The sequence below is a fragment of the Aulonocara sp. 'chitande type north' Nkhata Bay genome, linkage group LG9 (assembly GCF_057382095.1).
Source record: "Aulonocara sp. 'chitande type north' Nkhata Bay isolate Kocher_YH1m ecotype deep benthic linkage group LG9, A_spYH_male_GT1.1, whole genome shotgun sequence".
NCBI lineage: Eukaryota > Metazoa > Chordata > Actinopteri > Cichliformes > Cichlidae > Aulonocara > Aulonocara sp. 'chitande type north' Nkhata Bay.
Genome location: NC_141352.1, coordinates 35,084,862 through 35,110,094, shown reverse-complemented (window position 1 = coordinate 35,110,094; position 25,233 = coordinate 35,084,862). Strand labels below are relative to the sequence as shown.

The 25,233-nt window shown below is 40.8% G+C and overlaps 1 protein-coding gene across 4 annotated transcripts in view; it reads left to right on the top strand.

Annotated features, from left to right (window-relative positions):
• The window catches only part of ccny (cyclin Y), a 46,464-nt gene extending 23,413 nt beyond the window's left edge, over nt 1-23,051 (top strand). The window contains exons 2-12 of one of the 4 annotated variants that reach the window (XM_086307261.1): nt 6,495-6,569; nt 7,562-7,582; nt 9,019-9,053; nt 9,148-9,171; nt 9,789-9,889; nt 9,991-10,026; nt 10,554-10,611; nt 10,971-11,090; nt 14,151-14,317; nt 18,298-18,460; nt 19,327-23,051. In XM_086307261.1, coding sequence (XP_086163387.1) covers nt 6,495-6,569; nt 7,562-7,582; nt 9,019-9,053; nt 9,148-9,171; nt 9,789-9,889; nt 9,991-10,026; nt 10,554-10,611; nt 10,971-11,090; nt 14,151-14,317; nt 18,298-18,460; nt 19,327-19,443 — 917 coding nt within the window. In that variant the 3' untranslated portion in view covers nt 19,444-23,051. The remainder of the gene's footprint in view (nt 1-6,494; nt 6,570-7,561; nt 7,583-9,018; nt 9,054-9,147; nt 9,172-9,788; nt 9,890-9,990; nt 10,027-10,553; nt 10,612-10,970; nt 11,091-14,150; nt 14,318-18,297; nt 18,461-19,326) is intronic. The other 3 variants (XM_086307262.1, XM_086307263.1, XM_086307264.1) reach the window with 3 other exon arrangements.
• The last annotated feature ends 2,182 nt before the right edge of the window (nt 23,052-25,233 follow it).

The window sequence follows — 25,233 nt, the reverse complement described above, 5'->3', positions numbered from 1 at the left end:
TTTTAAGTCTGTTAGTTCTTGTCTTGGGGAGAAGCAACCTGTCACTGAACAGACTCTTCTGATTGTTTATGGCCGTGTGCAGAGGATGCCCAGCATTGTTCATAATGTCCAGCAGTTTCTTTAATGTCCTTTTCTCTGCCACTGTCACCAGAGTGTCCAGCTTCATGCCGACCACAGAGCTAGCCTTCCTGATCAGTTTATTAGCACAGCCTTGAATTAGTGAGTATTTATTTTATTATTAAAAGAAAGCGCATGTGTTATGGTCTTTAAATTAACCCCCTCCCAAGTAAACAAAATATAACATTTACGTTTGGTAGTTTGTTTAAGCTAGACTGGTAACACTTACTTTTGCTTTAACAATGAACAATTTCTTGTTCTTCACCTCCCACAGCAGCGTTATTTACGCATCAAGATTAAATGATGATTAAAGTAGTCTTTGCTCAAGACAGGGAGGAAAACCAAGCAAACAAAATCCCTCTTTTTCCTGAAGTACTAAAGACTCTCCACTACTAGCCGCTTTGACAGACTAGTAGTTTTGCTGAGTGGCAGTGAATGGTCACACGATTGAAAACTATGAATACCAATTAGACAGCATAAGTCAACTGTAATCACAAAAGTAGCCTATGCAGTGTTTTCCCTAAGTAATAACTAAAGTAACTTATCTTGGAACTCTGCTCTTTCTTGGGTCAGGCTTCTGATTTTCCACCATGTAACCAAATCAGTAATTCCAAATTATCCATCATTTGTTCTTCCTGTCATGTCGAGTACAACTAGCGAGTCCTCCAGTGATGCTTGGTTGAGTCATTTGTTTCTCCACCATCCATCTCCACCTCACGTATGGTAATACCTTGGTTATACTCAAAGCTGGGTTTTTTGCCTCAAGTGAACAAGTTTGTTGTTTCTGACTTTAGCAGAACAGTTTTCTTGTATATTTTGCAAAGATTTGTGCTTTTATAGAAGTTATTGAAATAGCTCTCTTGTTAAATTGTCTTTGGTGGCCGACATGTGGCTCTCACTGTCAGCATGTTTAGACAGTTTTGATTGTTGTGCATGATATCATTGATATCATTATATGATGCTTTTATAAAAATTCATGCAGGTATTAATATATGATAGACAATATAATAAGACAGCTTTAATTTACTATACGTGCTAGACTATGGAAACTTTATTTCTCAGAGTCAATACTATATCCAGTAGGTATGTAGCATAAAATCAGCCAGTCATATACTAATATGACCACACTTTAACTTGTAGAAGTGTATTCAGTTATCAAATGGGAAATGGGAGGGGCAGTAGGCGCGACTTTGTTGGTGCCCTTTTTCTTCTTGTGTTCATCTTTCCATGTTAGTTGTGTTCCATCAGTATTCTGTACAATGTAAGGGTATAGCTTCATACATGCATGGCTTAAATCCACACGCTGACCTTCTCACCATTCTTTGTTCAGCTGCATTGCTAACAATGAGTAACCGCCACCCCCTTGCTTCATTTCCTCTCAACTTCCTGAAACGCAGGAAGCCGGGTTGCTTTTGTCTCCCCCAGGTTGGAGAAATGGGGGGAGAGAACTTAAATAGGGTGGACTCACGCCAGGGGTCAATGACCACACATTGAGGGGGACACACCCTGGCTCTGATTTTTTTTTTCCTTCTTTTTTAAAAAAACAAAAACAACACCTCTTACTGCAGCACGCATAACTTCAGTAACTGAGGTGTTTTAGATGATCAAAGTGTGTGATATTATATTGCTTCCACTGTGATCCATCCTTAAAAAAATGGTGCCAAATGTTCATACACTAACTGGACCTATGAGATTTCCTCCTTCGTGACTCCTGGTAATGAGGCTTAGCAAGTGAATGAGGGCAAAGGAAACAGCTGCAAAATACAAACAAAAACAGAAACAACAGAAAATGTCATATACCCTGAATCACAACAGCTAATTAGAGAGGAAAGGCTTGAACTGACACATTATTAAAACAGAGACAACTTAAATAAGTGCTGGCAACACAAAGTGGGTGGATTCCAACTAAACTTTTTTTTAAATTTGAGGCCATAATTTATTTATATAGCACTTATTAAACAACACATGCCTGACCAAAGTTCTATACAGCAGAAATATAAAAAGTGCAAGTACAAAGTACAAGTAATTGTTGCATGCCTAGCAGGTATGCAATTATCAATGAGTACAAATGATGCATCACAGGTTAATAAATCTGCGATCTACATAGGCACCTGCAGAATAGCAAACAACTGTCGGCTGCACAGGCCTAAAGACAGGTTCGTGACCCCCTATCATCTGTCGTTCACCAAAGGAAATAATAGTGATGGGTTTCATTGGGTAAACCTTGTGCCTTACATCTAAAACCAACACCATGTAATAGTCACACCTTTTGTTTTAAAGGTTGCACTCTTAGTTTGAATGTTCAACCACTGCTGACCAGCAAGCTCTATGCCTTCCTGTATGTTTTCCCTTCCAGGGCATGCTCACTGGAGTACTTGATAGTGCTGCTTTGAGTTTATCTGCAGTATGAGGCAGCTGAATATATTGCATGGCTATCCTTCACAAAGTAGATGGCAAATAAAATGTTTCCAGGGGAGATATTTATAAATTGCATTATGTAATAATTTATAAAAGAAATGGTGTATGACCCTCGCCACAAATTAAATCTAAATCTACAGAGATTTAGAGCATTTGGGCATTTTGTCACGATCATACTGTGTCATTAAGCTGTGATTTCCATGCTTACTTTCTCCATCACTAACGTTCAGACACTGTGCATCATCATTAACCTACCTTAAGTTCTCCTCCAGTGCTGCTTCTTCCCACACACCCATCTTTTATTCAGCATCGCTTGTCACTACCTCCTACATCATGGTGGTGTGTGTGTGTGTGTGTGTATATACACATATATGTATGAATGTGTGTATATATAAGTGTGTGTGTGTGTGTCCTTTGAGGCTCTTTAAGTGGCTCTCCAACACAAAGTTCAAAAGAGTTTGTAGACAATAGCAGCGGCTTGCATGTGTAAGCTGCTGTGCAGAGAGCCTCTGTGATCTCAGCTGTACTTATCACTGCATGGTGTTTTTAATGGCACACTAAACCAAAGCTTTACACCAACAAGACTCAGCGAGATCTGGGGTCCGTTCTTCGTACCTGGCTAAGAAGGTTAGCTGGATTTGATTGTTGACGATTTCGCGTGATCTTGGATCGTTCGGTTCTCCGAAGCTCATCCGGGACTTGCTGTCATAGCAACAGATCCGTAAGCGTAAACCTGCTCGGGAGCAGGATTACTTTATGTAAACAGGATTAGATCGCGGCCACCCAGGTATGTCCGCTTCATTTATACAAAAGCAACAGCGATATTTTACCACTGTTTGTCCATAAAATAAATATTATCAATGTAACTAAAGATAATGCAGTACTTGATTCTTTTATTGATTTCATACAGATACATACAGGTCATTTCCCAAAAAAAAAGGGAAATGTACTATTAATCATTCTATTTCATGTATTTGATTATTTCAGATGTAATTCATATTTTAGAGTAGTAATAGTAAATTACTTCGTGTAATCAAGATGAGAGACCACGGCTATAAAAGCGAAGGTGGATTTGGGAAGTCTGTCGCAGTCATATCCTGTCCGTTTACGCGAGCCACCCATTGCGGAAGGTGCAAGATTGATAAGGAGAGTTCTCAGAATTCAGCGTATATTGCGGGATAGACAGGATCCTTTAGCTCAGCGCGACAGTGTGCTCATAGAGAGATATCGATTTTCCCGTGAGGATATTATTCACTTAACCAACTTGTTGACGAGGGGGTGCAGGACCACCACCTGTCTTTTTTTGCTCTGCCCTTTTCTTGGTTGCTGTTATAAACAAACAGATTATTTCAGGGTCTCTTTTCAAGAGACTAAAAGCAATATAAGTGATAAATATTACCATTCTGTAGAATATTCTTATATTCCACTTTTACTTGTTCCCATGTTCTAGTGGGTCCTGTTGTGGCTCTAATGTGAAAGAGGATATAATATAATATAATATAATATAATATAATATAATATAGTGTAATATAATAAATTTACCCTACCGCCTACTGGTGTTGTCCAGAGGGGCCGATGGTGCGATATGGCAGCCTCGCTTCTGTCAGTCTGCCCCAGGGCAGCTGTGGCTACAACTGTAGCTGCCTCCACCAGTGTGTGAATGTGAGAGTGAATGAATAGTGGCATTGTAAAGCGCTTTGGGTACCTTGAAAAGCGCTATATAAATCCAATCCATTATAAATTAAGTAATTATTAAATTACTTACGAGTTTGATTTGTCAGCAACTTTCTGCCAGCCCTCTCTCCTTGCTTTTGCAGCCTTTGCAGTGTTCCCTTGCGTTTTAATTAAACTCTGAAACTCCTGAAATCCTCAATCAAGAGTTCTTGCTCTGCTGCCGAAAAATACTGAGCGCGCTCCTTCGACATTTTCGCCGACCAATCAAAGGGTTGCCGATCAGTGTTTCTACTATCGATGCGTAGCCCCTGTTATGCCACCCAGTGATCTCACATTACTTCATCCAGCTATACTAATCGTCAACAACAGGTGTGTTCGGAGAACCGGAATAGCGAGCTCAAAGTTGGCGCGATGATTTGATCTTGGATGTAGTAAGCGAGGTACGAAGAACAGACCCCTGGTTGCAAGCAAAACTCTTCTCCCTCACCTTTCACTTTCTTTCCACTAATGCTTCCCCTGTCATCACCTTCACTCGTTATATTTTCTCTACTACTGTTTCTCTCTCTCTCTGTCAATCATGTTTCAAATCTGTCATCTTCATCCCTTCATTTTTCTGCTCTCTTGCCCTCGTTGCCCTTTCCTCTCTCATTATCAGCTTCTCACTCTTTGCCTGTCTCTTGACATCAGTTTCTCTTTCTCTGCGTTTGTCTGTCTGGGTGTTGGTTCTTTGTGACCCTTCCTGTTGCACTGACATCATCCAGGAGGCCAGGAAGCCGCTCGTTGGCTAACCACCCCACGCTGCTAGTTTGCATTGAATTTTAGTTTTGTTTCTTTTCTGGTTCAGAGTTTAATGCGTGGCAGTGTCGATGTAATGTTAGTGTGACATTATCATTAATTTTTCCTCAGGCTATTGTAACATTTGAGAGTAAATGTTTAACCTAGACCAGAGCACAATAAAGATTCTGAAGTCATGTCAACAAATGGTTTCATCTAAGCTAGTGCCGGATATTACAGGTCACCAGAAAATTCCACCATTAAATCAACCTTAGATCAAATAAAAGTCTGCTGTTCAAACAACAGTGGCTCTCTGTTGCACTAACCACAGAAACTATTATGTCTGCAGGCTCCGAATTCTACATTTCCTGTTTATAATTCAGCAGTAAAATGTCACGTTTCAGCATGTCTGGGACTATGGGATGTAATTGGGACAAGGAACTAGGACACTAAATTGATACTGATATATTCATTCAGTAGCTGTGCATAACAGCCATATGCTAGGCTCTGTAGCTGCTACTGGATTTAAACAGATATATAGTATATTTACAGCAACACATAAAAGCAAATCAAGTACAAATACATAAAAAATTAGAAATGAAATCAGGTTGTATTCTAAATGCCAACTTTACTCATCTGTTTATCGGTGTCTTTTGGGTTTTTTTGTTTTTTGTTTTTTTTACATTTCCCAGTAGCCTGAGATTATTTTCCATCATGTCCTCTATTAAAACACATTATTTGTAATGGGTTGCCAGAAATAAATACCTGGGCTACTTTCCATTAAAACAAATGTAACAAGTAAGCATATTTCAGAGTTAGGACTGTTTCTTTTGATCCTTGTATAAAAAAGCCTCATTGAAACATTCAGACACCCTCTGATGGATAAGTGTACAAAGCACTTAGTGTCATACCCAAAGGATGAATGTTGTACAAAGCAGGTTTCAGCAGCTGATTTTTATCAGCTGTACAGTGCTGAATGATATTGTGCTCGTCATTTATTGCAGTTTTTCTTGCCAGCTCCTCTCAGATCTTTGGGTTCTAGGTGGTGTGTGTGTGTGTGTGTGTGTGTGTGTGTGTGTGTGTGTGTGTGTGTGCACAGAAGATGATTCAGTACAAATCTATAGCCTTCTGCTGTGTTTGCTTAGTGCATTGATTTACAAACCACCGTTTACACAGTGCTGGTGCAGCAAACTGTCAGCTGACAGATATGTTTTTCATTTAGCTCAGACCATTAGACGAGAGGTGGTTAACTCGTGAAGCCAGTCCCACATTTATAACCTCAAAATTAAAGGTTGTATCCGGCAGCGTGTTTAAGTTGTACCCGTCATCCTGATGATTATATGATATTGAATATAGTTTTATCAAAAGAACATCACAAGTTCTCTAACAGCTTAAACAATTTGTTTTTCCTGACAGCATTTATTTTTCAGCTGCATTTGGGATTAAATCATTTGAATCAGTTTAAATGCTGCTTTTCTTTGAGGCTTATGTTTTCCTTCCTCTGTATTTAGATCTTCCCATGGAGTACAATCCCTCAGATCATCCCCGCGCCAGCACCATTTTCCTCAGCAAGTCACAAACTGATGGTGAGTTGTGCTCTCTTCTTTTGTCACATTTTAATAATCTCAGATCTCTCTGAAATTTCTTCACTGACTTTTAAATGAGGGAAAAGAGTATTTGGAGTGTCATGATTGTTATTAATCTACAATGAAGAAGAGCTAAATTTAATAAATGTGTTTTCGTAATCAGTGACGCACCATTAGGTGTACACCTGATCTACTTGGATGAAGCCAGGATAGCATAATGCAGGGTTACATTTGTGGGTAAAGGATAATGTCTTCCGGTTTGTTTGAAAATGAGAAAGCAGCTTGTGGACATGCTTGGAGTTTCTGTGCAAAGTCAGTGAGCTGTGCAGTGGTAGGTGCAAAGCCACTGCAGGTGGATCATGGACAACCAAGCAAAGAGGTGACTGTAGCATATGCCCACTTTTTGAGATAGCAAGCTGTTTTTATTGAAGGTGGAACTTCAGATATCAGCACAAGTACCACTGACCAGCAAGCTTTTATCCAACATAAAAGCTCTAGATGAAGCCCTGTCCCGTCTGCTTTCATGTCAGATTTTTGAAGACGCACTGGGGTGTTTTGATCTTCCTTAGCAGGCACAAAGATTGATCTTGTAGCAGTCGGGTGCCTCTAGAATGACAGGAATGTCTTATTATCAACTGAAATGTGAAGCTTTTTAGATTATTTCCCAGTTTAGACATAATCTCTTTGCTTTGATGATAAGCTTTTGATTCAGCTGAGCAGTCTGTCGCCTGAAGGCTGTTATATAGATCCGGTGTTAGGTGCTGATAGTGTTGTATTAGCATCGTCAGGCTCTTATGTGAAAGTCTGCTGGCCTTTGTTCTCATACTGTTATTAAATATCAATACACAGCATTGTGGTCCTAACATATGTGAGAGCTGCTGTGTTCATCACTCCCAGCAGCTATAAATGAATTACTGACGCACTTAATAATAATGCCTGTTGTGAGTATCTGTGTCATAAACATGGAGACAACTTGGACATTTGTTTTTCAGTTGCTGTGCCCAACAAAAGAGGTAAGCATGTATACGTCTGTGCTTGGTAGGCAGGTAACACTATGCTTACTGTGTGTTCGGGCTGGACCCTTTAAGGGAACAGTCCCTCTGTGTGGTCTCAAACTGCATCGTATCCTCGTACTCTGTTAGCAGGTGACTTGTCTCTGCTGCTTAGCTGCTGATATCGTCTGTGTGCGTGCGTGCATTTCTTCCATTGCACATGTCCGTCCATGAGATGTAGGAACAGGACTGCACAGCCTTGGCCAAAGACATTGCAATTTAGTTACTAAAATGACACACCTCTAATTACTGGATATTTCAATTTTCATATGTAAATGGTTGATAAAGTTAGAAATCAGCCTCGAGTATAAAGCTGTGATTTGTGTCACATGTTTCATGACTATTCAGAAATCACTGTGGTTAAGTTTGTGGTTTTTTTGTTACTGTTTTTTTTGACTAAGCTGTGCAGCTGTTTGATGGTGTCAAAGACTGCTGTTCTTTGCTAAATACACACACACACACACACACACACACACACACACACACACACACACACACACACACACACACACACACACACACACATTTGCTCAGTGGAAAAAGCTCAGCGTGCTTTGCAGTGTGAGTGTGTGCACCTTTGTGCCAGAGAGGTAAGACACAGACAGTATGGGATGAGACGTACAAGGTGTCTCTGTGTGCTCTGCGCTCTCCATCTGCTCCAGTTTGCTTTGCTAGCAGCCCTTTTCCCTTTGCGTGCTCTGTTACAACAGTGAGCACATATACTGATGCACACAGACACGCACGCAGCGCTGCTGCACTGTTGCGTGTGCCGTAACTGCGATAAAGCTCTGCTTTATAGAACCAACAAATCATCACATCCGTTAAACAGAAGTAAGGTAGCAAAATACCAGATTTGTATGAACAGAAAGAAAAAGAAAAGAGATGAGCTCAGATGATTGGCTGCACTTGAATAAACCAGTCACTATGCCTGATTTAATTTGGACTCATGTACGTCCAATCACAGGAAGTTAATTCTGTTCATGTGGACGTAGTGTGGGAGAAACGTTTCATCACTCATCCAAGTGAATTCTTCAGTGTCTGAAGATTTCCTTACCTGGATGACTGAGCATGAATTAAGACATGTATGTCTAAATGATGAACGGATTAATTGATAAGGTCACACTCATTCCCACATATTAACACACATTTGCCAGTGCAATCGCAGGGGAGAAAATACTCACAGGCTTTGAAATTTCTCAGTTTTTTAATGTAAAAACTGTTTTTTGCTGAAGCTGCTTTGCTTTGTTGTATGTGGTTTATAATAATTATACACAGGGGGAAAGTCTATATTAATAGGGCAGCTCTGAAGCCTGGTTATATGCTGCTCCCTGTCTGTGAGGGTTGTGTACTACACTCACACAAAGATTCTTGAAGCGCTCTCTCGTCTTTTTTTTCAGTTCGAGAAAAACGGAAGAGCCTTTACATCAACCACGTAAGTAACTGAATCATTAGCCACTGTGTGTAATACGTTTGCTGTTATGATTGCTGTGCAGTTAGTAATTTTAATGTCTTGTATTTTTTGCAAGTTAACACACATTTCGGAGAACAAGGTAAAGTCCTCCGAATGACCCTCAAAGTAACCCAAACCCGTTTCCATTGTTCCTCCCGTTTTTTTTTTTTTTTATCCCACACTCCAGACTCCAATTATAGTCTTAGTGTTTAAAAAGCTTTAGATGTAGTACAAATGTAGAAGAAGCGTGGTGTTATGGTGCAGGTCATCTTTGTCCACACTCCCTGAGACCTGAAAGACAGGACTAGCTAAATGTGCAAATGTGCTTTTTTGTTTGAACAAAATTTGCATTAATCAGTTCCTGCAGGGCCAAATGAGAGAACATCGTCTTGTTTAAGTCATAAACCTGTTTAGTGTGCACCAGTTAAAAATAATTTTGAATGAAATGAATGGACGATGAATAGAAAGGTCATTACTCAAGGTGATGAACTTGCTATTCATCAAGTTTTTGATGTTTCTCTAAAGATGCACTCCACCATAAATACCATTCCTGCATGCAACAAAGTGAGACGCTGACAGACCCACAGATTAGCTTGTGGGCTCACAGGTGCCCTACTTTCCATCCTCATACCAGGCCTTTGGCGCGTCCAAGTATGACAGAAATAGAGATTGACGTGTGTGTCTCTGTTTTTTGGTACGGACGTGTTTGAACTCCAGCATTATCCAGGCCCAGTGAGACGGAAATACAGCTCCTGTTCCACCATATTCCTCGATGACAGCACTGTCAGTCAACCCAACCTGAAATACACCATCAAATGGTAACCCCCATCTGAGCGATTCACAGCTTTATCTAATATTGAAAGATTTTTCCCTTATTGTCCTCTTACACTCATTTTTATTTACCTTTTTGTGCTTGCAGCGTAGCCCTTGCAATATATTATCATATAAAGAACAGGTAAGATTAACCTTTTATTTCTTTTGCATCAAAATTCCACAAAATACAAAAGCCCTGCAACATCCTGCTTCATTCTGACCCAGAAAGATTAGATTAAATTCTTTACTCTTTAGATACTTTGATATCCAGCTAAGCTTGACATCCTTTTGCAAAGGGATGTGTTCTTACTAAAGGCTGTGGAGACACTAAATAACGCTTGCATGGAGACATTTTTAAATAAACCACAAAGCAGAGAAGAACAGGCTGTTTTATGTAGCAGCTTAAGTGACTCACATTTCTGCTCGCAAAGATGCAGCCTGGAACACATTTTTGTGTTGTTAATAGAATTTGTTGGATTGACATGACTTGACAGATCTCATATTTTTAAAAAAACACGGAAGCTTTAGGATAAAACGTGTTTCTATAAACTTAAAGTAGTAAGATTCCCATATAGGGCAGCTGGTTGAAGTGCAGATTCATTCATATAAATGACTTATCAATGAAATGATGCATCTATTTTTGATTTCTTTTCCTCTTTTTAATTCCAGAGACATCGACGGAAGAATGTTGTTAGATATTTTCGATGAGAAGCTTCACCCACTCTCAGTAAGGCCGCAGCCGAAGATGAATTTCCATTACACACAAACTATAGAGCTGTCAGGATTCATCAGGAAGACTAATTGCATGAGCTGATAAACGGCGCATAAGCACACATGGATCACACAGTGGCGAGATGTGTAATCTCAGGAGCCATCTGGATCATTCAGACGTGTTTTAAAATGAATATTTGCTCAACAATTTCAGTCTCAGATTTTACATAACCCCTTTGTTTTACGCCCCATGTCCAACACCACTAAACCTCTGCATTCAGAAATAAGCTGATGTATCGAGCAGCAGTTTGTGATTCCACTTTGGGAAACGATCTGATTTCATTTCATTCTTATCTTTTCTGGTGTTTGTCGCAGAAGTCCGAGGTTCCTGCTGATTATGACAAACACGACCCTGAGCAGAAGCAGATCTACCGCTTCGTCAGGACGCTGTTCAGTGCCGCGCAGCTCACTGCCGAGTGTGCCATCGTCACTTTGGTGAGTAAACAGTTCAGCCGTGAAACGCAGTCCCTGCACACTTTTAGCCCTTTTCTATTCGCACTTACTCAGATCGGCTGGACGCACGACTCGCTTCGACTCGTTTTCCATTACAAGCACCTAATGTGGGTTGGGTCATTACAGCAACGCGACAGAACGTCCCGTGACATCATTTGGATGTGACACAAACGCCACAATAAAGGAGGACGTCGGGGCGATGTTACACCTGCTGCTCGGTCAGACTCGGGGACCGTGGTGTTGTTTTTGTGCAGTCATTTCCCTTGTTGCCAGGTTTCAAGAATGGCGGTTTTGATTTTGTAAAGGAGACTGAGTAGCCAGTTGGTGGCATGCATGTCACATTTTTGGATCGCTTGGAACTGTGGCCGAGTAGGTAATAAAAGAGCACCTGGTATCAGGTACTACGGGAAAACGCTAAAAGTTGCATTGAGCTGTGCCGAGCCAACCTGAGCAGGTACTAATGGAAAAGGGCTTTTTGACTCCATTTACATGTTTGCTTGGAGGGACGATCACATTAAGAGCTTTTCCAATCCAGCTGGCCCTGAGTGGAAGTGGATTATAAAAGCCTTCCCACCACTGAGTACAGCCACACTCTGTGAATGTGATTATTTCTGCATTGATGCAGTTATAAACAAAATGAAATGCAAACTTTTTGTTTTCTTTAAAGAAAAAAACAACAGCAAGGAAGGAAAAAAATATACTTTCAAGTGATTAGAAGTTCCTGTTTGTATTGGAGGAAGATAAGGGTGTCCAGAGCTCGCGGTTACAACCTAATTAAGAGACCCTTCAGCAACTCGAAGCATGACTCCACACAGAGTTAACATCATCAAGGAGCGCGAGAGCGTGGGAGACAGATAGGAATTAGGACTGTGAGTCCTAGTAATTCAGTGCTGACACTAGGAGGGAGTATTGCTTCTGCTTGTCTTGTTTTCTGCTGTCCTTAGATTGTTGGCTCTCTTTATTTTTTACTCTTCTTCTTTGTGTGATATGAAACAGCCTGTTTGTCCTTCTGGAGAATGTTGCACAAACGAAGCCACGAGACAGAGCTGAAAGTTCAGTAACAGATTTGTGGCGGTTTAATCCGTTTAGTCTCCACTCAGAATTACTTCAGTATGAGGTCTGCCTGCGCCTGTAGCAAGTGTATAATTAGAATATAATTGGTGCTTTGGCATACAGTGGGCTCTCTCCCCGTGACTTATGACATCCTGTGTGCTCACCTGTGCTTTTCGTTTCTTCTCTGTCCTCACATATCATATCACATCATCTCTTTTTCTCTCTCTGTACTAAAGCCTTAAGCAGTTCAATAGTTTATCCTTATGTTTGATTTGATGGCACAGTTAGTGCCATCTCCCTTCTCCGCTCATCTGCCCAGAAACATTTCTTTCTACACTTTGTCACTCTGGCTAACACGTGGGTCTCTAGAGGCCAGCAAAGTGCATTGTTAATGTGGCTAGCCCAGGGGCCTGGTATTAGGTTTCTCTGCTTCCTGACAGATGGACAAATGTGTTAACTGTGTGGGTGTTTCTGCTTTTCCAGAGAGTAACTGGAAAGCAGTCACTGTGACGTGCTGCGTCTACGTCTTTGTCCATGTTCAGGTGGACGAGAGCGATAGTTGCATACAGAGCCTGGCACACGGCGTGCCTCCTGCAGCTCTCCAGTGTAAACTCTGCCATGCTGTCAGTAATTGAATGGGGCTGTTGGCTGGTGGTTATTGGTGTAGCTTAGCTGACACAGCTAAATTTAGACAGGGGAGTTGAGATGAAAGCTGGGTGTCTTGCTTTCCCCAAGTTATTACATCACAGGTGAGGAGAGAGAGGATGGAAAAGAAAGAGACCCAGAGAGTGAGCATGTCATCCTCTGGGAAGACGAATCAGATTTCCTGTTGAGGGACAGAAAAACCAGACAAACTTATTGTAGTAGATGAAGTTACTGTGTTTTATTATCAGACAAGCCTCCTGAAATTGAAGCAGCTATGCCAGGATGTAGTCTTCTTTCATTTCTCGATGTTTGTCACCTGCTGCCAGTTTTGGGCCACAGCAGAAACAGGCTGGTATTGTCTTCAGGAAGGACGCCCCACTGAGCACGACTTGTCTAATTAACCACCTGAGCTGTGACAAACTGGGCTGCAAAGTGGCATAAAAGAACTTATTAATTTCCATTTCACAACCTGCCATCCTTGTTAGTCTGAAAACTGAAATATTTATTACGATGTACCTCAGGGTATACATCCTGAAAATGGTATGGCTATTAAAATGCAAAGAAAGTAAGTAAGAAGTGACAAATCTAAGCTTGTGTACTTTTAAATCTTTCACTTTACATCATTTTTAAAAGGGAGCTGAATGTGGGCTTTGTGCACTAACTGTTCGAGCTTTCACAGTTCAGTCCATGAATCTAACAGAAGACCTTCTCTCTTGTACTGTAACAAAATGATGATGAGTGGATCAGAAGATTTAACATCTGCACAAATGCTTTGGCTTGTGAGGATCAGGTGTCTGTGTGTTCTGTGCGCTTTCTGCCGTGTAGACTGTGGGAATTATTTCGAAGGAGAGAGAAGGAGACGGTGCAGGGGTTCGATTGGCATGAATATTTCACGAGGGAGCTCCGGGGAAGCTGGATTTCATCAGCCTCTGACATCATGGAGGTGGAGTAGGCAGGAGACTGCAAAACTGTAAAGCAGCAAACTAACCCTTCAGATAAACAGAGGCAGGGAGAACAGAGGGTAATTAAACACAGGAAACCCCGAGGACACAAAGGCTCGATATGATTATTAACGTGGTGTTTACTTGCTTATGTTTTGTACCTTATGTTAGCGTTACACCGTGGGTGAAGGAAAACACAGAGCGATAGCAGTTTAGCAATCTGACTCTTTTGACCCTGCGTGTAGGATGTTTTAGTCGTGTGAAACTGACTTGATGCTGTTAATGCTAGTCGATGCCAGCTGTTAAACAAAAGGCAAAATTGAGAGTTTTTCAGTTTTGTTTTTGTGCTAAAATAACTGTTTTATTTCAAGATGCTTACTTGTGACAAATCCCTTTGTCTAAGGTGTATTTGGAGAGGCTCCTGACCTACGCAGAGATCGACATTTGCCCGGCCAATTGGAAGCGGATCGTGTTGGGAGCCATCCTCCTGGCTTCCAAAGTCTGGGACGACCAGGCGGTTTGGAACGTCGACTACTGCCAAATTCTCAAGGATATCACTGTGGAGGACATGTGAGTCAGTTTATTGACATCAGCAGCGTAGAGCTATATCCCTATAGACTCAGGTCAGTTGCAGAAGACGTCTGCTGTTATTTCTGCACTAAAACAGCTGAGTTGGCGATAGAAGCTAAAGCCTGGCATTTTATTTTCATTACATGGTTGTTTAAGAACATAGAAACAGTTTATTGTTTAACCATTTGCATGGAATAAATCAGCTAAAACACTTGATTTGTTACTAAGAGAAATAAAACATTATTAACTGATGGCAGCAGCTGAAATCAAAGCTATTTAGTCCTTTTTGTTTTCCCCGGACGCTGTTCTTCTCTGTGATCTTATGACTGGGAAATGTCTGGACTATTTCCATGACAACAGCTTTTCTCAAAGAGAAACCAGTGTCCTTGTGTGGGAGGTGCAGAATCACATGACTGACTATACCATATGATGATTTCAATAACATTAGCATTTCAGAACATACTGTAGCATATTCCTCCGAATGTTCAGTGTGAAACATTTCCAGCAGGAGTCTGTACGTCAGGCGCATGTTTAGGTTTAGGTCACATCTTTGGAGCACAATGGCCCTGAAACGAGGACTACCAGTTATTTTTATCACCGATAATGCTGCAGATTGTTTTACTGATTAATCAATGCAGCAATCAGCAGAAAAAATCATCCAGAATTTGTCAAGAATTTACTAAAGTAGCAGCTAAAAATTTATTATCGCAGCACTCCCCCCCCCCCATCTTTCTTCCTCAGAGCCACAATTCTCAAAGGTTGGTGCCATCAGCTGTTTGCTGGCTCCTAAAATGCCACACAGCCATGACCCTGGCAGAGTGTCAGCCATGTAAATAAATGCTTCCTCTTTGACTCATGGTTGCTGAGTGGGGTGATGGCAGATACAGCAGCACTTGTCTTTCTGTCCTGAGAATAGTCGGGCTTTGTGTGGTCAGCCTGTTTTCAAGAGCTGCTAAGAGTCTTTGACGGGAGAGTCTCTGACCATTTCGTCTAATGCCTTTGATCTGAGCAGGGATAGCTCAGTAGGTAGAGTGGTCGCCCCATGATTGGAAGGTCAGGGGTTGGAATCCACTTAACGGCTACCCTGAGGTACCCCTGAGCAAGATACCGTCCCCACACACTGCTCCCCAGGCGCTAGATTGGTGGCTGCCCACTGCTTCACTGAGTGAATGGGTTAAATGCAGAGAAGAATTTCTTGTGACGATGAAGTATACATTATTATTATTATTATTATTTTATTTTGTTCTTGAGCTTAGAGTGTCTGAGGGACTTCAGATTACATTAGTTCCTCTTGTCTCTTTCCCCATAAAATGGTAATACAGGGAGTGCAGAATTATTAGGCAAATGAGTATTTTGTCCACATCATCCTCTTCATGCATGTTGTCTTACTCCAAGCTGTATAGGCTCGAAAGCCTACTACCAATTAAGCATATTAGGTGATGTGCATCTCTGTAATGAGAAGGGGTGTGGTCTAATGACATCAACACCCTATATCAGGTGTGCATAATTATTAGGCAACGTCCTTTCCTTTGGCAAAATGGGTCAAAAGAAGGACTTGACAGGCTCAGAAAAGTCAAAAATAGTGAGATATCTTGCAGAGGGATGCAGCAGTCTCAAAATTGCAAAGCTTCTGAAGCGTGATCATCGAACAATCAAGCGTTTCATTCAAAATAGTCAACAGGGTCGCAAGAAGCGTGCGGAAAAACCAAGGCCCAAAATAACTGCCCATGAACTGAGAAAAGTCAAGCGTGCAGCTGCCAAGATGCCACTTGCCACCAGTTTGGCCATATTTCAGAGCTGCAACATCACTGGAGTGCCCAAAAGCACAAGGTGTGCAATACTCAGAGACATGGCCAAGGTAAGAAAGGCTGAAAGAGGACCACCACTGAACAAGACACACAAGCTGAAACGTCAAGACTGGGCCAAGAAATATCTCAAGACTGGTTTTTCTAAGGTTTTATGGACTGATGAAATGAGAGTGAGTCTTGATGGGCCAGATGGATGGGCCCGTGGCTGGATTGGTAAAGGGCAGAGAGCTCCAGTCCGACTCAGACGCCAGCAAGGTGGAGGTGGAGTACTGGTTTGGGCTGGTATCATCAAAGATGAGCTTGTGGGGCCTTTTCGGGTTGAGGATGGAGTCAAGCTCAACTCCCAGTCCTACTGCCAGTTTCTGGAAGACACCTTCTTCAAGCAGTGGTACAGGAAGAAGTCTGCATCCTTCAAGAAAAACATGATTTTCATGCAGGACAATGCTCCATCACACGCGTCCAAGTACTCCACAGCGTGGCTGGCAAGAAAGGGTATAAAAAAAAAAAATCTAATGACATGGCCTCCTTGTTCACCTGATCTGAACCCCATTGAGAACCTGTGGTCCATCATCAAATGTGAGATTTAAAGGAGGGAAAACAGTACACCTCTCTGAACAGTGTCTGGGAGGCTGTGGTTGCTGCTGCACGCAATGTTGATGGTGAACAGATCAAAACACTGACAGAATCCATGGATGGCAGGCTTTTGAGTGTCCTTGCAAAGAAAGGTGGCTATATTGGTCACTGATTTGTTTTTGTTTTGTTTTCGAATGTCAGAAATGTATATTTGTGAATGTGGAGATGTTCTATTGGTTTCACTGGTAAAAATAAATAATTGAAATGGGTATATATTTGTTTTTTGTTAAGTTGCCTAATAATTATGCACAGTAATAGTCACCTGCACACACAGATATCCCCCTAAAATAGCTCAAACTAAAAACAAACTAAAAACTACTTCCAAAAACATTCAGCTTTGATATTAATGAGTTTTTTGGGTTCATTGAGAACATGGTTGTTGTTCAATAATAACATTATTCCTCAAAAATACAACTTGCCTAATAATTCTGCACTCCCTGTAATGGTATCACGTCATTAAGCCTTAAAAACATTATGGTTTGTTAGTTTCTAACTAGTTGACAGTGAGAGATTCACAGTTTTCTGGGTTTGCAGGACAAAAATGTCAGCTTCATTTTAATGCTTAATCTTAGATTGTGGTGCATTTGGAGCAAAACGGGGAAGATGCCTCTGAAGCATGAGGTCAGAAAACTCAGTCTTATTTACCACGTCAACCTCAAATCCACTTGTGTGGATTATTCTGAGGAGAGACTCGGTGCTGTAGACGCCACCTCTCACCCCTCCTGCTTTCACACTTTTCTGCATCAGTGGATGTCTATTCTTGTCCTTGAGCTCAGATTCACAGGGCAATGAGCGTAATCCACCTGTTCAGGATTCTCTCCAGTGAGTGCAGCACAGTATGCACATCTGCTGTGCTCCCATATGGCAATTTACCGGACTGTGGCTCTTGATTTGACCAGAGATTTCCTCAGAAGGTCAATTTGAGTCCGTTCAAAGCCATGTTCTGGAACCTAGCCTGCTAAATTTCACGTTCCACCCACTGACTGAACAGTAGAAACGTCTTGGGAGAACACTGAGGAGCAGAGCAACACAAAAAGAAACAGATGAAAACAGGCTGAATGAGGAAAGATGAGGAAAAAGCAGCACTATTAGGCAGAGTTTGGCTACAGCAGAGCCTAAATTTAGCCCGTCTGTTGCTGCGTGGCTGTGAAAATATGTGTGTGAGCAACAAAGGGTAGGAAGAAGAGATGGCTAGTGGTTACAGTGCAGAAGGATTTGGTCACAACTGAAGAGTAACAGATGAAAGCGTCTGTCATCACGCTGCACCGAGGATCACAGAGCTGCTGAGCACAGGCACTGCATGACAATAGCACTTTCATGTGGGATTAATTCTTTCTTACACATAACGCTCAGTGTTCCTTGCTTAGATAGCATTCCCTTTTATCATAAAGAAGAGGCTTATGTTTGGTGGCGTAGGCTCAGTGCAGCCTACGCCACTCTGTGAGATGTTGGCTTTACCAATCAAACTAACCTTTATTTAAATAGCATAAGACTAATTAACTAACTCACACGTTTTCTCTTTCTTTTTTATGGAAAAAGGAACGAGCTGGAGCGTCAGTTCCTGGAATTGCTGCAGTTCAACATCAACGTGCCGTCCAGCGTCTACGCCAAGTATTACTTTGACCTGCGCTCGCTTGCTGAGGCCAATAACCTCAGCTTCCCCCTGGAGCCTCTCAGCAGGGACAAGGCGCAAAAACTAGAGGTGAGAAGCGCGCTGAAGTACTAGAGATAGGTTTATGTTTTTGGAGCTCAGGTAAAACAAGAAAAAAAGAGGAAAAATATCAATTTATTTCAGCCTGGAATAGAAAAACCAAGGTAATTTGGGTAGTTGGTATTTTGACGAGCTTCTGATCATTACAAAAACATAAATGTTGATCTCCTGCCGGGTGAAGGACAGGATGCAGGGACGTGCTGCTGTGCAGGTAGCTTCGCTCTCTTCCTTCCTGTCCTGCAGCCTTACTGCTGTTAGTGTTTCATTCATTGATGCCATTGCTTGATCTGTTGGAGCAAAACAAACTTTTTACAGCAGGTATACCAGTGTTAATAACGGCTGCATTCCATTTAGTTTTAGAGTTTTAAACATCAAGCTGGCTGAAGGTGAGACGTCTCCATGTGACGAGTGGAATTGGTTGATTAATTTATTTGGAGATGAGACCATTCCTCAACATTAATCTAGTTATTTAATGTCCAAAAATAACCCCCAAAAGAAAAAGCAGTTTACTTAAAAGACTGCTAAAAGTGAACCCACGTGTCTTTGTGATTTTGAAAAAATTCCCATTCCCACCTGAGTTGAGCAGGACAATAAGAGAGAAACTCTGGTGTGATCGAGAGGTCATTATTGTCACTTTCTCACCTGAACTGCACAAAGCACAGTTTAAATGAAATGTTTCTAAGCGCGTTTGGTGTGTGAGCCCATCTCAGACTTGTGGTGTCGTAACCACTACTTACACAAAACACACTATGTGTTTGGTACACACACACAGGCAAAGATGTTCTGTAGTCACTCCAACTAAAACATAGGAAGGCACCCCCGGCTCCATCTCACTTGCTCTTTTGTTTGACTTGCAGGCCATCTCACGGCTGTGTGATGACAAGTACAAAGACTTGAGGAAACTAGCCAAGAAGCGCTCGGTGAGCGCAGACAACCTAACAGTGGTGCGGTGGTGTCCGGCCATCATTTCCTAACACTGGCTGTCTGCAGAGGAATGCATCATAGACCTGTACTGTATTTCTGCCTAGTATGCAGGCAGACCAGGTGGGCAGCAGTCGTGTGGATCAGTGTCAGTCTGGAATCTCCTCACACATACACACGCCCCTTCAACAATCTGGCACTATTACAAATGTTATTGCATCCAGACTGGTTGTTGTACATAAAAGAAGTCCTGTTTCCTGCCTGCACCGAACCAAACGGAGCTAAGCTGAACCAAACTGAACGCTGTTGGAATGAAGACCACCTAACTTCAGAAGATAAGCAGCCAGGTGGAAATACAGAAGTGGAGAGACTTGTGTGAAGTCCAGAAATGAAAATAGGAACACGCTTAAAAAGCAGAATACAGGACGTAACAGCGGCAGCGGCGCTTCATAATTCCCTCCAATGCTCAAGTGCTTGTACAGCTGCTGGAGGGGACGCCGTGTACATTCCTTTGATTTTAATCTTCTGGTTCAGTCAGTACGTTAGCTGAAGCATGAGATGATCGTTTGACAGCTTATAGACACATTTCAGACTTTACTTCAATTTCTCAGTTAGTTTGTGTTTTGTTGGGTGTTTTTGTTCTTACCATTCCCACACAGCAGCTCCCTCTGTTCGCAGAGACAAGCGCATACAAAAGAAAGACATTTCACAGTTAGCTTAGCAGTACAGTTGATACGTGGACTACATATCCTCAGCCCTCCTTGACAAACAGAATCCGCTGAGCATTGTCTCAGATGGGGACCATTTGACTGAAGTTTTCATCAGGATAACTGACATTCAACGAGACAAGTCCGTTTTTAGCTCAAGGGCACTTATTCACCTTGTAGGCATCCAGTTGCAGAATAGTATCTCTGACAGTACGGCCACCCAGCAACCATTCAGATAAAGCAATATTCATGCATCGCTTTGTTGTTGTGATTAAATATAACAAAGCACGCACACATGGGAGGAGATTTACTGGAAGACAGAAACGAGACATACTGTAGAGCTTCTGTTGTACTTTATTCACTGCCATTGCCCTGACCTGTGGTGCCTGTAATAAGCTAGTTAAACACTTCTCCCCTCTCTGCTGGAGAAAAAAGAAAGAACAAATAAGTCTGAAGTATTTTTTTTTCCTCTAGCGTTTTGTACGGTTCTTCCAACTTACAAAGTAACAGCACAAGCGAAAACATTGACATTAAAATGCCAACTAAAAGGATGAACCTTCAGGGTCGTCACAGACTGAAACGAATGAAAAAGCTTCGAGCGATGATTGAAACACTGCTTACAAAATGATAGATTGTATACATTTTGCTAAATTGTCTTTGTACAGTGTAAATACAGCACCGTCGTGTGCAAAAATCTGTAAACTGAGGTCATAATGTTAAAAAAAATACAAAAAGAATAAGGTTAGAATATTTATATGGGTCAGTTTATACTGTAAATGGGGAGGGGCAAATATGTCTAAATATGTGTTTCTATGACAAATCAAGCAAAGAAGAGAGTCAAGTTTTACGATTTAAATAGGAAACACCACTTAAGATTTTTTGGTCTCTTGTCAACAATTTCACAATGCTGAAAATGCCATTTTTTTAATGTGACATAATGTGTGTGGTATGGAGATAACACATGACAATTCAATTTCATTTTATTATTATTATTATGATTTTTTTGTGTTTGTAAGTCTTCTCTGTGAAACGTTACCCTACTCATGTGTTTTTGATAAAATAAGGATGTTTGTTTCCTCTGATGCTGTAAAATTGGCAAGATGTTGTAAAAGGTCATCAGGTGAGTCAAAAATATCACTCAGTATGTCGTTAAATAATAATAATGTCTGAACTGAGAATTCATATTTGGCAGACTTATTCTGTTAACACGCATCACTAACCCTCCTGTTGTCTTTGGCTCAAATTTAATTTGTATCAATTTCCACATGAATTTGTTTTTTTTAAATTGGACTTAAAGATTTAAAAAAGTTAAACCCACAAAAAAAGATTTATTCAGACTGTATTTAAAAGATGGACTTTGTGCCTTAAACCTGCATTTTATCTCATAGCCAGCAGGGGGCATTTCGTCTCGTAGCAAAAAGGAGTCCAGTTGCACAGAAGTGTATGGGGAAAAGGAAGTTGGTGTCAGTCCAAATGCTCAGCTCCAAGTTGTAACACTTTTCATGTCTACACCAACTAATTGGTGATTCTGTGAGAAAATTCCCTCTTGACGACTTTTCCACTTCTCACTCGTAGCTGGTGAGTTAAAAAGTTTATTTTGGGTCCTGATTGGGCACGCTGTCCATCTAACGAATAAATGGAAGCACGTTTTTCTTTTACGACTGATTGGTGGTGTTAAGCACTGGCGTTCAAAATGTCTTTTTTATACAATATTATTCGCTTACATCAACAGTCATCTGATAACCTTTTGCAGCATTTTGCCAGCCTCACAGAAACATTAGTAAAACTGTCATAAACAGTATTTTCATAAACGGCTCCCTTCCTGATTCCTCCTCCTCCTCCTTTTTTTCCCCTTGAGTTTTTTCCTTTAAAAACAGAAAAAAGGCCAGTCTACAGATTTGAGTTCAGTTGCTGTTCTGGGTGTATGAGGATAGGATAAAAATGAACTTCATGTGACCGGCCTTACAATCAACCAGACTCTAAATCTAAATCGGTGAATAGACACAATCTTGATGTAATCTAAAAAAAATCTAAGGACTTACTTTTATTTCTTTTTAATGAAATAAAAAGATCAGGGGGAAAACGCGTTCTGATTTCAAATGTGACATCGGTTTGTTCTTGTGCATTTCATCGGTAGCCTCCAGGAGTGTGATTTATGTTACTTTGCTTTTCTAAGCTACCAGAAAATCAGTCTGGCCTGCAGGCGTGCAGAGCGGCAGAACTGTACCAAAGTCATGGAGGAAAAAATGAAGGAAGCTCTGATGTGGTGTCTGATCTTAGAGAAGTGCTTTTTTTGTGTGTGCATGTGGCGCTTTGAATGATTGGTAAATAAAAAGTGCAAAATGCATCTTTGGGGGAAGTTACGATGCTGGAGTAGCTGTTGTGAGATATTGAAAGATTGTATATCCTATTTATTGTATGTGTGTGTACATACCGCCCAGTGTGGTTTTCTCTGCACGCAGAAAGAAGCCGCGTGGCTGACAGTGGTGAATCCTGATGTGGAGAACGTACCCCCTCCCTCTGATAGCAAAGACCGGTTTTGTGTGTTTGTGTGTGTGTGTGTGTGTGTGTGTGTGTGTGTGTGTCATAGCCTTGTGCACTGAGCTCTACCTCTGCATAGAGTTTTACTTTTTTCTCTAATGTTTTTTCTTCCTCTCCAATATGACATTTTTCAAATTTGACAAATACAGCTTTGATCATGATGGCAGTAAACTGCTGCAGCTGTGACACTTTTGTTCTTCTTGTTGATGGATAATTTCAACAACTTGTACTGTATTCTGTTGTAAATGTCAGTGTATTATTTCCTCTTCATTGAGTCACTCATTTGTTCCTGTTCTGAGTTGCCAAACTTTTCTCTGTATGTTTTCAACTATGATTTAAAAACAAAAAAAACAAACCTGCTCCCATTTTAGGAAAAAAACTTTGCAAGAATTAAAATTTCCAACCTTGCAGTTCATGGTGTGTTTTTTCTTTGTCTCGCTTCATCATAATCGATTTAATAATCAGTGAAAGAAACACACTCCAAGATCTTAGACCTCCTTCTCTTTCACCTTGTTAACTCAAGTGTTTTTCACAATAAGACAATATTTTGATATGTACTATAATGTACAAGTGATGTGTGTTGCGCTCACACAGTGTACCATTTAAATGGCTCACAGCAAGTGCTAATACAAAGATTACATTCTGCCATTCAGTCACTGAGGGACACATTCAGTCCTTCATACTGGCCTCGATTTGTTTTTATTTTATTATTTTATTAGTCCTTTATTTATCCAGGTAAAAATCTCATTGAGATTAAAAATCTCATTTCCAAGAGAGACCTGGCATCATGGCAACAAAAGTCAAAAGATTTGTGTTTTAATTGCTGCTGTGGTAACTATCCAGGTCATTTCAATGAAGAAGTGCTGTTAGCTTTTATTAAAAGCACTGTTCGAACCGCTGTTGTGAACACCATCAAGCTGAAGTAATAAGTGAATAGGAACAACATCACTTTACAAGTTGAGAAAGTTCTATAAAAAACAGGAGTCTGTGAAAAACTCAAGTACACAAGCAGAAGTTTTGGCAGTTTGCTGGTCTGAAACATCTACACAATGCCTCAACCTTCCCATGAGAGGCGTTCCAACAAAATCACCCCAAGGCCAGACCATGTGATGCACAGAGAAACATGTTGAACTCTAGTGCACTTGTACAACTAGAGAAAGAAAAAGTACATTTTGTATGGAAGGAGAAAACGTCTCCCTGAAAAGACCGTGGCAACACAGGTTTGAGTTGCAAAGTTACATCTGAACAAACCTCGAACTGGAGATGTTTTTCTCCTAATAGAGAGCTCAACTTTTGGTGAAAACTAAGCATGGCATATCAAGACAAATGCCTAATAACGGTCAAACACCGTGGTGATGTGATGATTTTGGACCTGGGTACTTCATTGAGTCGACCACAAACTCCTCTGTGTACCAAAGTATTCTAGAGTCAAATGTGAGCCATTTATCTGACAGGTAAAGCTTGGCCCAAATTGGCTCCTGGAACAGGACAACGATCCCATGCACAGCACTAAATCGAGACAGAATAGCTGAAAAAGAAAAGATTCAAAGTCGTCAGCCTGACTGAAACAGGAATCACACACAAGAGAGCGGGGGATAAATTAATGCCGGAAAACGTTGATGAACTGAAGCAACTGTAAAATTTGGTACAACAGGATAGATTAGTCCTGTTACAGTGTTACCAATAGTTTTAATGTTCCCCAAGCCAGTTAGATCTTGCTAATAATTAGAGAAATCTCTGTACGTCCATCTGTTTGCCTTTTCCTCTGCTATCTCGACTCCTGTTCATCTGATCCACCTCAAACCTAGCAGGGGTGTTTCTGGAGCTTGCAGTGTTCTTCCTGGTGTCTCTGCTGCCTTTTTGCAAACTGCTCAAACATTTCAGATCATTTGGATTAAAGTTTGGTCAAATACTTTGAATGAAGAGTCAGAAAAGCTAAACTTTGTCCGGAATGGAGATGTAAAATTTGCTCTGATCTGCAATGAGGAGTGACATCATTAGACAATATCATTAAAGGTGCTGAAAGAATTCTCAGTAGGGTTCATCGCTACTTAACCCTTGTGTGGTGTTCGTATTTTTGTTACTCAGCCAGTGTTCATGGGTCTGGTGGACCCGCTAGAGTTTTGGCTTTCCAAATTAACACTATCAAACAATTTTATGTTAAATTACTCAACAGATGTTTACTTCATCCCAATTACAAGACATATGAACAGCAAACATGGTTAATTTTTTCCCTTTACCTTTGTTAGATCACATTTATGAATTAATGTGCTTCTCGTTTTTCTTTTATATAAAATGTTATAAATAAATCAGTTATAATCAAGTGGAGTGAGTGGAAAGACACAACACATTTACACGTGAAAAAATAATTAATTGTTTAATTTTTCTTTTGAAAAAAACTGAACACGGGTCTCACAGACCCGAACACCATACAAGGGTTAAACGTTTCACAGTGACATTTGATCTTTTGTCAATATAAAAACAGCTTTAAGATGAAGACACTGATCCCACAGGACAAGCATTACGTGTTTTATCAAATTAGAAATTTCTCACCCTGTATGTTCATATTCAATGCTATATCCCAAGCCTTTTTAT